Source organism: Clarias gariepinus, chromosome 14 (assembly GCF_024256425.1).
Source record: "Clarias gariepinus isolate MV-2021 ecotype Netherlands chromosome 14, CGAR_prim_01v2, whole genome shotgun sequence".
Lineage (NCBI taxonomy): Eukaryota > Metazoa > Chordata > Actinopteri > Siluriformes > Clariidae > Clarias > Clarias gariepinus.
The window spans coordinates 30,754,456-30,771,495 of NC_071113.1; the positions used below are offsets into that span (position 1 = coordinate 30,754,456).

The 17,040-nt window shown below is 39.3% G+C and overlaps 1 protein-coding gene across 1 annotated transcript; it reads left to right on the plus strand.

Annotated features, from left to right (window-relative positions):
* The first annotated feature begins 332 nt into the window (after nt 1-332).
* On the plus strand, nt 333-15,046 carry LOC128541064 (carbohydrate sulfotransferase 3-like). The gene is made up of 4 exons (XM_053511165.1): nt 333-592; nt 5,185-5,269; nt 11,316-11,477; nt 13,233-15,046. Exons 3-4 carry the CDS (start codon nt 11,398-11,400, stop codon nt 14,440-14,442), a joined length of 1,290 nt encoding a protein of 429 aa, XP_053367140.1. The 5' UTR covers nt 333-592; nt 5,185-5,269; nt 11,316-11,397; the 3' UTR covers nt 14,443-15,046.
* The last annotated feature ends 1,994 nt before the right edge of the window (nt 15,047-17,040 follow it).

Genomic DNA, 17,040 nt, shown 5'->3' on the forward strand with positions numbered 1-17,040 from the left:
GTTCCCCTTCTGTGATAAAGCCAGTCAAATGAAAGGATTTGTACATGTTTCGCATATACAAAGTCCACTTTTTACACGTAAACATTTAAATTTATTCAATTTGTAAGTTTTCTACTTAGTATTTTAAAGGTAAAGTGTGAACAAACAAAAAAAAACAAACAAAACAAAAAAAAAAGCATTAAAAGACTCTGGAGGAGTGGGCGGGATGTCGAGATCACGTGATAGGTCGTTCCGCCCCCCCGTCACTGTAGTAGTAGGTTGTACCACGTGACTCAGCGCTCGCTTTTAACTCGGAGGTCCACGAGAGCGCGCTTCATTCTCCCGAGCGGAGAGAGCGTGTGCGTGCGAGCGGGAGCGCGCCTGGAATATTCTCACGGAGGAACATCGCGTCTGCTTTTAAACGCATTCAAGAATTATTGTGTGTGTGTGTGTGTGTGTGGTGTCGGATAGGAGATGACACACACATGATGGATCTCACTGATCACACATTTCGGGAGTGATGGAAAACCTGCTGGGAATCTAAACACACAGTTTACAGCCCGGAGTGTGAGAGCAGGACATCATCATCATCATCATCCTCACAGCACACATGGTAAACCAACACGGCTCTTATTCATCACTTCTTCTTTTTTATTTATTTATTTAATCACGTAGAACTAACAGCCTCTCTATCATCAGCTCTGTGTGTTTATTATAAGCAATTATTTCTAATAATCCAATGAAAAACCTGTTATTTATCTAATTATAAACCAGTAAGTAAAAAGTTTGTAGAAACAGTTAAAATGTTTAAATTGATAAATAATCTGATCTAATCTTTAATGTAATCAGTGATATTATTATTATTATTATTATTATTATTAGTATTACTATTATTATTATTATTATTATTATTATTTGAGGTTGAAGCCCACGTACATGTCTGTGTGTCTCTCTGTACAGCAGAACTCTCTGTCTAACTTATTAATACAAAGAAATCCCATTCTGTAAGGTTGAGTATCTTGCGCCTTGTTTACACTAAGTTGTCCTTCTTTGGTGGTCAGACAAATACACTCCCTGTTCGGTAATCGGAGAGTGAATCACAGATGAGAAATGGAAAAAGTAGATCAAAGGATAAAGATGAAGTTTTGTCTTAAAACCACTCCATCGTGTTAAAATTCACTTATACCACTTCAGCGCTGTTATTTCAGCCAAAGTGAAAATATGAACTAATCCCAGTAAAAATATTCACTTTATCTTTTCTAATTAATATCTATTGGTGCAGGTGTTTGTTTACATTGAGACAGTAGAGCATTAGTAGATTATTTTACAGTAGATTATTAAATCCCACACATAACTGTTCATAACATCACTTTTACTCCACATTTAGATTTTATTTATGGTGCAGATTAAACTAAGATCTAAGGACTGCAGGAGATTCAATAACGTCTAGTCAGACAGTTTGACTTGATGCTGTGACAAAATCTGGATGGACAGACATACAGACATTATTTAAAAATTGTAGGTTCTGACCCAATGTACAGACAAAACCTCTCTCAAAACCTAAATCAAATAATCAGTAAACAATTAAAATGGTGTGAAAATATATAACAGATATAACGAAAATAAAGTGACACTAAACTAATCCCATCTAAGTAGGGGTGTGGACCATCTTCCTAATACATGTCCCCTAGGTAACATTCAAGAAGGTAAAAACACTAAATTATCTGATTTACATCTTAAAAGAAGACAAATGTTACACACACAAGGTATTTATCTTAGAACAAAGGGTTCTTCAATGGTTCTTTAAGGGTTTATTGGATAATTAATGTGTCTTAGATCCTGTAGAGGGTTTCTGTTTATTACAGTCTGAAGTAGAGCCCTACACGGAGTCTGACATGTCTCCATACACAGGGGAAATTAACAGGAAGAGCAGATGTGATATGGTGAAGTTTGTGATAAGTTGAAGAGATGACTCGACAAACTAATTGCGAACATGTACAGGAGGTTTTCTTAAAAAAAAAAAAATCTAAAACGGTGACGTTTTGGACACAAAACGTTTAGGTTTCCATCAGGAGGACGACACAATAAAACATTTTTTTTCTACTTCTTTGTTTAAAGATATAGATCTCGTATGAATCAGATGCAGAATATAAAATAAACACTAGAAGTTAAAGATAACCAATTGTTCCTTACAATATGTACGATGTTTTATACATTCCCTCTAGAGCACCACCTGTAGGATGATGGAGGAACTGCACTGCAACATTTTACAGCGTCAAACACAAACGTATATAATAAAAAAACTTATTTGAGTTTAAAAATAAACTCGATTTTGAGGTCAGTCTGATGATACATGAATTACCGATTGCGAATTGACTTTTCTCCAGGTTTTACCTAGAACCTGTGTGCGTCATTCAAAGAGGACGGAGTGCCCATGAAGGTTATGTTTATTCTCGAACTTTATGATGTCAAATAAATAATAAAACCGAGTGGCTGGTTTGTGCGGCCCTATTTAGACCGGATTAGTTATCAGACTGATAACCGAGTACAGTCTGAGTTTTTGAACGTATCTACAGCACTGTATATTCTACGCTCTATAATCAGTTCATCCAAACCACAACACAAGTTGTTTGTTCTGTGTTCTGTTCAGCACAGACAGAGGAGGTGATCGTGGTTATCTCTACAGACACGCAGCTCACACATTTATCTCCAGCACAGAGAACAATCTGTCTCGGTGGAACGAATGCTATTTAACCCACCTCTCTTTCTCTCTCTCTCTCTCTCTCTCTCTGTCGATCCGTCTCCCTGCCCCCTCGTGCCACATTATTTCCTCTCTCACACTCACTGGCTCCATTGTGGCCCCTCTTTTATAAAGGTTAATTTGTGCCGTCTCTCCCAGGGGGAGCGTTTCGCATTGCAGATGTTCGCCAGCGAAGTGAGAGCGAGGGCTTCAGGAACGTAACGAGGCTCATGAATTTCAAAACGCAAGAGCCGAGAACGAAATCACTGCACTGCGCGTGCTAATGAAACCCGCCAGACTCACAATGCATCCATTATGTCTTCATATTTACAACTGTATAAACAACTGTGTAGCGTCAGTGTTTCTCAGCGCTCCATGCTTTTCTAAATCATGCAACATTCCGGGTCATGAGATATTAAATTCTTATCAGCACAAACTAGCAAACGAAGCATAGTGGAATGTTACAAGGATGACTGGATGTACTCGCAAAGATAAAAAAAAGAAGAACATAAACAAATTAGCACTTATTTGGACTGTGTGCCACAGATCGTTGGATGTTTAAGAGCTCATTGCTTTCCAGAAACAAATATTTTTTTTTTACAGTGCGGCTTACTCCTGAGAGAAGTTCTGCACCATAATCTGTCTATTCTATACGTATTATTATATACTGTATATAAAGAAATAAAAAAAAATTAAACATGTATATGCATACACTCTTATTCATGTAGCTGAATATTTTTATGAGTTTGAAAAACAGCTCTGTAGGAAATCGCGTGTGGACGCCTACCGAGGGAAAACCCCCGAAAGATCACGGGAGAGGAAGAACGCGAGGAGCCGCGAGAACGCTCGTTAGATTCCACTTTGATGATTTTCGCTACAAATGCAAATCATAAGGTGGCGGATTATTGAAGTGTGATCGTCACAGCTTCTGGAAAAACTTGTTTTCCGTAATCCTCCACGTTCGAGTCAAAGCAGGACTTGTGATAACGATACAGAATAACACAACACAGTCCTGAGAGTAAAATCTCCCTTTATGTCTCTATATAATCCCCTGATACACTAATGCACTGATCCCGGTGTCTCACTAGAGCTTGGACACCATCAAGGTTGAAAGTTCTCTCAGTATGCACAAGCCATGACTGAAACACTGGCCTCCCAGGAACTCCTTTTATGCCCCGAACATGTGGAAGTCAAACAAACTGATCCTGATTGTCACTAGGTCACATGACCATACCATAATATATCTATAGGACCTCAGTATCTTCCCTAAAACCCCTTGAAGCTTCTCGGACTCATTAGAATGTTTTTAATTGTTGTGTTTTAAACTGTAGGTACGTGACCTGTGTATAACCTGCGCGCTCCCTTTTTTACTGTATACACACTGATTGTTCTGATTAAGTGTGTATTGTAGGGGGCGTGGCCATGCTGATTTTTTATTTATGAGCCTGCCACATCAACTTCCCTTAAATTTCCGGAAGCATGGCTTCTCTAATAAACCCTTTTTAACCTTCACTGATCGTCAGTAAGTCTGTGGTTTACAACAGCAACGAGAGCAGAGTGAGTGCAGCTTTATAATGCCCGAGATAAAGCACCAAAACTCCACCACGTGTCTGTTCAGTACGAATAAACTCTACGCTCTTTAGTGTTATATGTGAAGACGGAGTGATTTCCAGACACGCAGTGAGAAATGACAGGACAGCGGGTCAGTTGTAATGGCTGGACGAGTCTAAAGACCCACATCACAGCGCTTTAATTAAACCACATTGTAAACAATAATGTGTATAAACCTGCTCACGGTAATAAAGGACCTAATCACGTGATCGCTGGATGCTAAATTAAAAGACAGGAACGTTTCAGTCGTCTCCAGGCCGCACACACACACACACACACACACAACCTGCAGGTGGTGTGTGTATATCCCCGAGTCGTTAGCGTGCTATATAATCATCTCTCTCTCACACACACACACACACACACACACACACACACACACTCCTCTACAGCCTCATAAACACCGCAGTGAGAGTTTCCACGAGACAGCTGGAGGAATAAAAGACGCGAAGAATCGTAAAGGCTTCATCTGTTAGACGCAAACGGCCTCCTGTTTCTCTTCAGTGTTTATTTTAATCGTTTTATTACAGCATTCATGTTATCTGTAAAGGATTTAAGCTCCGCCCACTTTGTTTATCTAAACCCTGTGTATGAGCAGACAGACAGACAGGCAGACAGGCAGACAGACAGACATTAGAACCTCCCTTTCAGGTCTGTGGTTCAGAGGTTATCAGATGCTTGTGATGATGTGGTGATGCTGCTGCTGCAGCTTGTTTCCTGTGCGTGTGTGTGTGTGTGTGTGTGCGCGCATGCAGACGTTACAGCAGCAAAAAAATGGTTTTAAATTGCCATTGCACAACATTTTTTGTTCAGTAAGGTTCTAAGGAAAATATGTTACTGTTTTCAAACAACAGGAACTCTCGGCCCGGGGTAGAGCGCGGACGTTACCGGCGGACTCGACAGGGGCGTAGAGACAAGAGCAGCACATCTGGAGGAAAAGTGAGTCACAAACTAGCTAAGACACAAGCCACATGTGTGTGTGTGTGTGTGTGTGTGTGTGTGTGTACATACTCTATATGAGAGAACTCAGTAGAGATTTTAGATGATAGTAAATAATTCTTCGACTCTGTAAGTGGTAGAGTTACTTAATTAAATAATCACAGGTACAGAAACAAAATTGCGTCTAGGCTTCAGTCCAAAAACACTTTGAATCGAGATCAAAGAAGAAACTGGTTTTCTTTGTACTGCATTAAAAACGCTTTAGGAAAGCTGCTGTGAGTCAGACTGAGTTTTGTTATTCCAGTCATTCAGGTGTAATTTACTGATTCATTCCTTTGTACATAAGCACCGTCACCTCGTACCTACTGTACCACACACGGCCAAAACACAGTACTGGGCTGATAGTGATACTAAAATTGCTGTGAGCCTTCAGAAGTAAATGATCTGTAAAAATTGTTTGCTTAAATAGTTTTTTGGTGAAAGCTTAAAAAGCAAAAAATCTGTAGTGTCCGTAACCATGTCAAGTTATCACCCAGATGAAGATGGGTTTCCTGTTGAGTCCGGTTCATCTCAAGGTTTTTCCTACTTCCATCTCAGGGAGTTTTTCTCCTCGTCTCGTTCATCAGGGATTCATACACATTCACATTTCATACAAACTTTAATGATTTACTTTGATTGTGTGAAGCTGCTTTGTGACAATAACAATTGTTAATACGAATTGAATCCAAGCTGCAATATCTTAACAATTTAGCATTTTATAATAATACACTTTTTCAGGTTTATGTTTTTTTTAGTGTGAAATCTAATTTGGTCAGATTTCATCTGAATGACAATTAAGATTTTAAGAAAAAAGTTACGGACACTACATAAAAGTGTTATAAAATATAAAAGTGTATGTATATTTTTTAAAAAGTGTAGATCAGGAGATAAGAAGCATTACAGTAAGTGTCCATTAATACCATGTTTTGGCCGCAACATCACACTGATTCACTGAACAAAAAGAGACTCATGGTCAATGATTCAATGTGGTAACTATCACTCTGTAAGAGAGATACGAGCAAACGATGTACTGATTCAAACACAGACCTGTTTAAGGAGAGAGGACAGAATCATAAGTCATAAACCAAAGAGTCACTGACTCATAATCTGCTGAAGGAGAGGAGAGGAGGTAATTTTAGTTATAATAAATAGGTTGAGTTAAATACCGATCCGATGAATGAGACAGGAGTCGTTCTTGTGATTGACCTAAATGCTCAGACATAATCGCACGATTTAATGATTGATATCCTGACCTCCCGAGTGAGAAGGGAGCGAATCTCAGGCATAATTAAAATGTTTTGTTGAATAAATAACTCACTCACTGGTGGAATTATTAATAACCGAATGATTCATTGATTCATTGAGAGCAGAGGGAATCACAATGGTGACTGAATGATTCACTGATTCATTACGAGACGGAGAGAGGAGGAGTGAGTGGATCTTCGTCACCATCTAAATGACTCAAACACTCATCGAATGAACGAGCAAGAATCTTCATCATGTTAGAACTGAATGATTCACTGATTCATAGAATCGACTCTGATTCAGTGAGTGACAGAGGGTTGGGATTCACACACTGACTTATGGAATGAGAGAGGAAGCCAATAGTACATTTTTCCCCGACCACATTTTGTTTGTGTTACTTTGATTCACAATGTTTATGCTGAGGTTTTAGGGTAAATTTGTGCTTCTAAAGTAGGATACGGACGGCCTTGCCGGGTTCAGACGCCCATACGAGTTATTTTTAAATGAGGTTTGGGTGGAAAGGGCGTCCCTGAGGTTTGTCAGTATAATTATGAACTTGCAGTCTGGTTGGTTTATAGGGGACTGGGAGAGAGTTTACAGAGCACATGCTTTTCCATTCCACTCCAGTAGATAAAGTACAGTAACCTGCTTCCCCAATGAGTTGATAGAAAGTCCATGACTAAATATATAACTAATATTCAGCGATCCTTTTTTGCACTTTAGCTAGTTAATATTTACTGTATACTCACCTGAAGTGAACACTATTGTAAAAAGCCTTACCTCGTTATTTACGCAGTTTAGTGCTGAATCGAATCAGTTTAGATTTTTTGTCGATGCTGTTTTTAATTAGTTTTAATTCAATAGCATTAATGTTTATTGCCTGTTTTATCTCAAGCAGCGATTTTTCATAAAAATAATTTTGGCGAATTAAAGACCTGACTAATAAACACTGAAAGGCTGTGTATGTTGTGTTGTAGATTGTTTAAACGTCACGCCACATATGGAGCGTTCATTGTTTTTCCTCCCAATCCTCGGCTTCATACTCCAGACCAGTAGGTGGCGGTATTGTACGAACCGTCCATAAATTTCAAAGAGGAAGAAATTAAACTCTCCACAAACGCAAGTGTTGTTTATAGTATTTTATATTTTCTACACAATATTTGAAGCAGTTCATCAGTTTTAGAGCTTTTAGCGTTTGCGTTGTAAATTATGTAAATAAATAAAAAAAGACTCGATTCTGAGGTGTCACAGTGATGGAGTCGTTAGCACTGTATGCGTTCTCAAAGAGCCCGTAGTGTGTGAGTGTGTGCTCTGTGATAGACCAGCTTCGTTTACAGGATAAGCGCTCCAGAGAATGAATGAATCGATTTGGAATTAATTAATTAAATTGTCTAATCGATAAAATTGTTGCGACTGCTGTAACATAAGTGAGACCTGGAACTAACTTGTCTCATTAACACTTCGTGACACGCCGTGTGATATGAATGCGGTAAAGGATGTAAATGCGTCCAGGTTCCTCAGGCACTGATGGAGGAGAAGGGCTCACGGGGAGGATTTTATTTTTTGCTGAACATTTTTGAGAAAATGTTGAAATTGGAATTCTCACGTCCTGTGATGAGTACAGGAAATATAGGAAGTGAGCTTTTATTTTAATTAGAAGAAGCGTTACGGAGACGCGCGAGCAGGAGCTACGTGCCGATTTCAGTGCCACGCTCCTCACAGACTCCGCCCGAATCATTAGGGGATCTGCTCAAGATACGGCCTTTTAAACCTCCAGGCCAGATGGAATTTTCCTTAAACACAGTTTAGGGCGTGTTTTTGCTCCTGGCTCTGAGGAACGAGGCTTGGTAGAGGACCTCTGTCTGTCTGTGTGTGTGAGTGTGTGTGTGTGTGTGTGACACAGGTGCTGTTTGGCATGTGCTCTCAGGACAGGAAGAAAAGTCAAAGCCTCGCTGTGTAAGGTTCTCATCCCAGCGTGAGGGTACACAAACCCGCGGCGGAAATTTCCACAAGAAGGTCTCAAACAGAGACTGTATACACACACACACACACACACACACTAAATTTAGTAAAGAAATTTGCTTAATTACCTTTCCACAGCGCTGACACTGAGGTTTTTTAAGGAACGGCACACCAAATAGTTTTGTAAATAGCGCCTTGTGTGATTGAGATAAATAGAAATAATTCTATTATATATTTAACACTTTTCCTGGAAGCGCTCAGGGGTGACTCTCCGATGGGTTTTTTCCGTAGTGCAGGGTAGGCTTTTAAAAAAATAAGAAAATAAGAATAAAAGAAACCCTGATTATTTCTGTATATCCGAGTAGCTCCTAAAGGAGGCCTTACGGTATCCATAGCAACATCATTCTGGCAGAAAGTTAAGCTCCGCCCCTAATCGTATGTCTTCTAGCATCTTCCTGTATTTGTCACCGTCCCTTCCGCACGCGACCTGACGGTCCTGACAACGCTGCAGTTTCCCTGCTGTTGGAGAATGTGATGCTACCACCATCATGCTCCCGAGTGTTGGGTTTCTGTCTCACACACACACACACACACACACACACACACACACACACACACACACACAGGGCTTGGTGTCGAGGACGTCACACCAGAGACTCCAGCTGAGTCTCCAACATGCCTCAGGGAGCGACTTTGTTTTTGTTTTGTTTTTTTCTTTCGGGATTTAACCTCACAACCACCCGGTTAATAATAGAGCTGTGTGAGTGACGCTTTTAAAAAACTATTTATGTAAACTTTCAAATGTTAAGTACTTTAAAATTGTCAAATTGTTTTTAAAAAAAGGAACACTGCCTCCATCTCCCATCTTTTGTGTTTTTGTGCGAGTTTCGCTTATTCTTTAACTTTTGAGGTCATGTGTGACTGGTGCAATACTGCCACCTGCTGGACTGGAGGATCTGCAGGAAATGACATAACGCTTTGTATGAGACATGACATAATAAAAAAAAGATGCTTTTATGTTTTCTAAACCTGTAAAAAATATTCTTAAAAAATAGAATCAGATTGAATCAACATTTTACTTCAAACCCTAAACTTTGTGCTTTTATGTCACAAACAATAACTTTAGCTTTCATTCTATTTATATCCATCATTTTATCTCGGTTTGGTGAAGTTGCCACGATGGTGTTTTCGATGCGTTTCCTTCACTGAAACTCGTCAGGACGCACGGCGACAACGCTCTTAAGTGCTTTATCCGAAACTGTGCTGCCTTGACTCGCACCCCATTACTCCAGAGACACTGACATCGTGTTCATGTGTGAACCTAAACACTCCACCCCTTCTGGGGTATTTGGACTCCTTCTCACCCCTAACCTTTGACCTTCAGCTAAACTGTGTTTAAATGAACTGTGTTTGTTCCTCATTTGTTGGAACTGTTTAAAGTTGACGTGACGGGCTTAAACGTCTCTCCAGAAGGAATCTAACAGTTAAGAGGAAATTCCACACGTTTATTCAGATTCACGTTTATTTAATGAATATTTAGTAGCCTATTAGTAGCTGTGTATATATATCTATATATATATCCTGACATGCATATACTGTAAATGATAAATGTTCTGGCGTTATTTCTATTTCTCATTTTCAAATAGTTTTGCTCACGAGTGTAATTTTGTATCATTTTTGCAAAACGCTATAAAAGTCTATTGAATGCATTTCTGCTTCACCCACAGCAGCGGTGATTTTTGCCCAGCTGGCAGTTCTGCTTCACTGATCAAGTGATAGAAAGAAGCGATGTGATTAGCTCTGTATGGTTGTGTTGCATTTTGCACCGAAATGCAGTCGGTCCCTGAAACAAACAGTGATAAACTGCATTTCATTGCAAAATGTAACACAACCATACAGAGCTAATCACATCGCTTCTTTCTTCTTTAAGAAGGAAAGTCTTGGTACAGTATATACACATTATATAATTATAATTAACATGCCTGAGCAAAATAACTTGATGTTAAAATGATGTTTATTGTGTTTTGCAGTGTAAGCTTTCTTATATAAAATACAATCATAAACAAACCCGCTGTATAGGATATAAACAATTTATATTTATAGAGTAATAATATAAAAATAATAATGCGTTAGAATTTTAATATCTTGTGTTGTTGCAGTAGACATGTAGTGACAATCAAAGAAAGTATATATATCGAGTATATAGCCATATACAATATATTGGTAATCAATCTTTTAATATATGAATAGTCATGTTTTAGTGATAAAGATTAAAAACAGGTCCATGAGCGAGTCGACCGTGTCCTGTTTGATTAAGAACGCTGAAATAACGGAGCTCTGTGGTTTAGATAGGAAGCTAAAAGAATGACACGCCTCCCAGATGATGCTGGTGTTATTTGTATCGTTCAGATTAAACCAGTGTAACGCCTGTGGTTTGATTTAATATTTGGTCAGAGGTGAAGCCTGACATTATTCGTCTCAACAACGTGGTGCGTTTATTTCTAAGTTTTGAAATGGAATCAGCGTAATCCATAAAGAGACAAGTGAGAAGGGGTTGATAAAGTTTATATACCCACCTGGTGCACATGGTAGTTAGTGTTATTACCACTGGCAGAGCTATATTCTTAGACCAGATCTCACACACACACACACACACACACACACAGTCAGTAAACAGGATGAAAAGGGATGTCTGTAATCACAACAGGAAGAACAGGTGGCTTGTGTGTGTCGCACCTTTCTAAAAAGCTGACATGTGTTTGGTTTGTGTGTGTGTGTGTACATGCGGACTGTGTTTCAGAAATAAGCAGAGTGTGTGAGAGCTGAGAGGACCGTTGCCTGAAGGTCGGACCCACCATCAGAATTTAATCACACACACAATAATGAAGATTAAGTACACCATCTCCTTGGTGTTCATCGTGGCTGTGGTCATCATCGAGAAGGAGAACAACATCATCTCCAAGTAAGGCATCCTCTCTACATCCCCAAAGAGTGCTTTAGAAAGCTCATCAGACTGGGTCACAGGGTGGAGAAGGAGTCTGGGTGTGAGCACTAGCCTGCACTGGGTCTGGGATTATACACATAGACTCACTGAAAAAGGGAGGATTGTGGGGAAACGCAGCTCACTGAACAAACAAAGACCAACAGCGATATGATCACGAGGAGCCGTGGGATAAAACCCCAGCATTCATTCCTTCATCCTTAGTAAGAGTCTGGCTTGTTTAGATTTCGGGAAAATTAATAAGACAGGAACAAAAATAACTTTTACTGATTTTCTTCACAATTTCCAGATGTACATCCTGTAAAGAGTGCATTTCATTTAAAACTAGTGTTGTATAAAATGTGGATTTAGGCTGCTGGTGGTGCTTAAAGTAAATCTCTTCGCACAGTTCAGCATGAATGTGAAGCATGGATTAACTGCAAAATATAACCACTGTAATGCAAAATGTTACTGCCGCTGTATGGAATTATATTTGGATGCACTGATGAACAAACCTTTTTTCTTTTTTATAATTGAGATTTTATTTAAACCCCAGACAACTTAAATGCTTTTTTTCTGTTCTGTCAACACAGGTTTTTTTGTGTTAAAGACACTATATACAGTATATATATCTATACTGTACACACTCACCTAAAGGTTTATTAGGAACACCACACTAATACAGTGTTTGACCTCCTTTCACTTTCAGAAGTACCTTAATTCTATTGTTCTAATTCTACATTATTCGAGCTTTGTGACATGGTGCATTATCCTGCTGGAAGTAGCCATCAGAGGATGGGTACATGGTGGTCATAAAGGGATGGACATGGTCAGAAACAATGCTGGGGTAGCCCGTGGCATTAAAACGATGCCCAATTGGCACTAAGGGGCCTAAAGTGTGCCAAGAAAACATCCCCCACACCATTACACCACCACCACCAGCCTGCACAGTGGTAACAAGGCATGATGGATCCATGTTCTCATTCTGTTTACGCCAATTTTGGTGAGCTCGTGCAAATTGTAGCCTCTTTTTCCTATTTGTAGTGGAGATGAGTGGTACCCGGTGGGGTCTTCTGCTGTTGTAGCCCATCCGCCTCAAGGTTGTGCGTGTTGTGGCTTCACAAATGCTTTGCTGCATACCTCAGTTGTAACGAGTGGTTATTTCAGTCAAAGTTGCTCTTCTATCAGCTTGAATCAGTCGGCCCATTCTCCTCTGACCTCTAGCATCAACAAGGCATTTTTGCCCACAGGACTGCCGCATACTGGATTTTTTTCCCTTTTCACACCATTAAACCCTAGAAATGGTTGTGCGTGAAAATCCCAGTAACTGAGCAGATTGTGAAATACTCAGACCGGCCCGTCTGGCAGCAACAACCATGCCACGCTCAAAACTGCTTAAATCACCTTTCTTTCCCATTCTGACTGTCACTGTTGCTCATACAGATGGTTTGTGTGTGTAGGTGTGTGCTATTTTAAAATGACAATTATTTTTACAATTAAATATTAAACAGAAATAGGTTAAGAAAAACAAACGTGTTTATGTCTGAAATTCCTATTAGCATTTAATTCAAGCAAAAAACAAGACTTTTTATACACATTCTTAATTGAAGACACTGAAGTGACGTACTCTATTACCCCAGTCGGACCAGTTTTGATGATCTCGCCTATAATATTACAAAACTCTTTTTAAAAAAAGATTATAACACTATGTACTGACTTGTGATTTTGTTTTGTAAGGGTCTCGGACAAGCTCTCTCTGAAGCAGACGCCCCAGACTCCACTCCAGACCAGCAGATCGTATTTGGAATTTTTCCGACAGAATGACTCCGGTGTCCTGTCCGAGCTCGATGTCTCATCCTATCTGGAAATGAAATGGCGCTTGGAGAACATCACCGAGCCCAGCGAAGGAGGGAAACACATACTACTCCTGGCTACGACACGCACAGGTTCCTCATTTGTGGGCGAGTTTTTTAACCAGCACGGCACCAACATGTTCTACCTGTTCGAGCCTCTTTGGCACGTGGAGCGCATGCTTACTCTGGAGGGTGGAGGGACCAACGGTACGGTTTTGACGCAGGCTTACCGTGAAGTTCTCCGCCAGCTCTTCTTGTGTGACTTCTCGATGCTGGAGAACTTTATCGAGCCTCCACCAGAGGATCATGTAACGACAGGACTGTTTCGCCGCGAGTCCAGCAAGTCATTATGCAGCGATCCTGTCTGCACGCCATTTGTGAAGAAGGGTTATGAGCCCTACCATTGCCGTAACCGGCGATGCGGTCCACTGAACTTCACACTAGCATCTCAGTCATGTCTGGAGAAGGAGCATCATACCATAAAATCTGTAAGAATTAGGCAACTAGAGACGCTACGATCATTAACAGAAGATCCACGATTGGATTTGAAGGTTATCCAGCTGGTTCGTGATCCCAGAGCCATGTTAGCGTCCCGCATGGTGGCTTTTGCGAACAAATACGAACACTGGAAGGGGTTGACCATGGACGGAGACATTCCTGAGAATGACAACGAAGTAAGGAAGCTTAAAGGGAACTGTGAGAACATCCGCATGTCTGCTGAAGTGGGTCTCAAACAGCCCCTGTGGTTGCATGGACGATACATGCTAGTGCGTTACGAGGATATCGCCATGTTTCCTATGCTCAAAGCAGCTGAGATGTACCGGTTTACTGGCATCCCGTTTACTGACCAAGTGAAGGAGTGGATCTTGAGGAATACGCAAGCGTCTGATAAGGCTAGCGGAGTGTACTCCACCCAGAAAAACTCATCACAGCAGGTGGAAAAATGGAGATTTAGTATGCCGTTTAAACTTGCGAAGATGGTTCAGAAAGTTTGTGGCCCCACCATGAATTTGTTTGGGTACACGTTTGCCGAAAGTGAAGAGATGCTGACTGACAAATCAATAAGTTTGATAGAAGACAGGACTTTCTTATGACCATGGAACCAACTGTTTTACAAAGACGTTTATTTTAGAAATAATTTTATTTATTGTGGAGATTTGGCCAAGGACAAGGACAAGTGTGAAAAGATCCAACGTACAGCCACAATCTCTATCACGCTAACAAACATCATGTGAAAAAAAAAACTGTTATTATTTTACTGTTAGGTTTCTGTGGGTTTTCATGTCCATAAATTAAACGTATCATGTAGTGAATCTTTAAAAAAATGACATTAGCAAAACTTTTTCTATTTTGTTCGCAAAAACTGTTTGTTTTATGCCAAAATTCTACCAAAAGCATGAATGCTAATGTTGCTGTGCATGTGTATGCTAATGGCCAGAATCAAGGACAATTTCAGTTCTTGGAATGCTAACACATGTTTCATTATCATAGCCTGGACCATTACCTGCCTCAGAAAATAGCTGGGGTAATAAGTTTGCTAATAATATCTGTCAATTTCAGACATGATAGCAATGATCTCTGAATGCTCTATGGTTGTGTAGATGCTATGTCAAGGCATATGCTTGTTTTGTATGTGAAAATCTTTTTTTTTTTTTCTTTCTCCACTTTTAGCTTGCTAAGTGTCTGGGTTTTTTTTTTTTGGGGGGGGGGGGGGATTTCATCTGTGTGTGTTTGAGTGTACACCATGTGTACTGGGGGCATTCCTTCTGCAGCTGGCTTGCAGAAATGTGTGAATTCATTTCCAGAGGTTGCCATAGACAACTTCTGTCGACACTTATAACTGATGTTAATGTGTGACAATATTTGTATCCAAATTCTGCTGTGGATTCCAAATCTGTTTTTAACATCCGCCATGGTTATTTACTTTTATCACCATGATGAGTGCACGAACTAAGTCACACCACTGGCCACTTGCATTGAAAAAGAATCAGTGTTGGCAAGGGTAATATTCTGTGCTAACAAGCTATTGTGCTAACTAATTAGTGCAAATTTAGCTTTGAATTTCAGGCAGTCGAGCAAGAGTAACATGCTAATCATCTGTTTCGCTAATTACCTACAATACTTTAGTTACAGGTTTTCAACTGGCTGATATGCCAAATATATTGTTAATATCTATATTACCATCTAGGTTAATAAGTTTGTTCATGTGGTAGCGTGTTAACTAGCTAGCAATACACAAGGAGTAAATTTTTGTTAAATGAATCAATCAATAAAACTTGCAAATACTGTAAGTTTACAATGGCTACATGTTCTTACATAGCTGATCCGACGGCTATATTGCTAATCAGCTGCATTACTTTTTCCTCAGCAGAAAAATAAAAGTTTACTTATTAGCATGCATATTCTGTATTCAGGTTCCTAAATAGCATATTTGCTAGCGGTCTTGGTTGTCATCTGGTTCACAAATTAGCTATGGTATTAACTAGATTATAATAACTAGATAGCACACTTTTAGCATCAATTTTAGATAGAGAATAAATGAACAACACTCAGTAATTAGCTGGCATGCTAAGTATTATGCTAATCATCTGGTTGGGTAGAGCAGGCTAGCTGGGTAACTAAAATTATGAAGCCCAACATCTCTCATGTTAAGCTACAGCTGTTTAAATAATAGTTACTAGGCTAAATAGCTGATTTAGCTTATCGGGTAGCTTTAGATAAAATTATTTTTGGCTGACAAGCAGCTGTCATTAACAAAGCATGCTAATTAGCGGCTTCACTACATAGCAAGCCATCTTCATAAAAATGGATTTTCGATAAAATTATTTTCGGCTGACAATTATCTGTCATTTACAAAGCATGCTAATTAGCGGCTTCACTACATAGCAAGCCATCTTCATAAAAATGGATTTTCGATAAAATTATTTTCGGCTGACAATTATCTGTCATTTACAAAGCATGCTAATTAGCGGCTTCACTACATAGCAAGCCATCTTCATAAAAACTGGATTTTCTATAAAAAAAAATTTTGGCTGACAATCAGCTGTCATTTACAAAGCATGCTAATTACCGGCTTCACTACATAGCACGCCATCTTCATAAAAACTGGATTGTTAAATTGATAAAATTCTATGCATCTGGTTTAATAGTGAGCTTGCTCAATTGCTAGCTTGCACATTTACAGTACAAATTAAACGGCTGGAGTTTTGAAACATGTTAATTAGGTGGTCCACTAAGTGGTTCACTCGGTTACGAGCCATCATCCAAAAAAAAAATGGTGTGTTAAAAATGGTATTGGAGCACAGCTATGATGGTTTTATTTAATGAATTAAAATGTCTTACATTTTCTTATTTTATTTTATAAATTGTTGTTGGAATTTATTTATGTTGACATTTTGAAAAATCAAATAAGTTAAATAACACTAAAACGTAATCTTCTGTGTTTTTCTTTCCTTGTAGCCGCCTGGCTTCACATTCATATTGTTCATAATTATCACACTGCCTATGCTAGCTAGCTGACAAACATGAGAATTACAATATTTTTAAAAACTTATTTCATTCATCAGTATATCATAGCTAATATACATGTTCATAACATTCATGTCTTTTGCTAGCAGTTTTTATTTGTGTTTATGATATTTACCCCTAGCACTAGCATGAAGTTATACCTACACTACCACTAGCAATCACAT

Bases quoted from the DNA above. Each gene is read 5' to 3' on its own strand.
- LOC128541064 (XM_053511165.1), top strand. From the start codon at position 11,398: ATGAAGATTAAGTACACCATCTCCTTGGTGTTCATCGTGGCTGTGGTC. The intron at 11,478-13,232 runs GTAAGGCATCCT...TTGTTTTGTAAG, and splicing joins GAGAACAACATCATCTCCAA to GGTCTCGGACAAGCTCTCTC.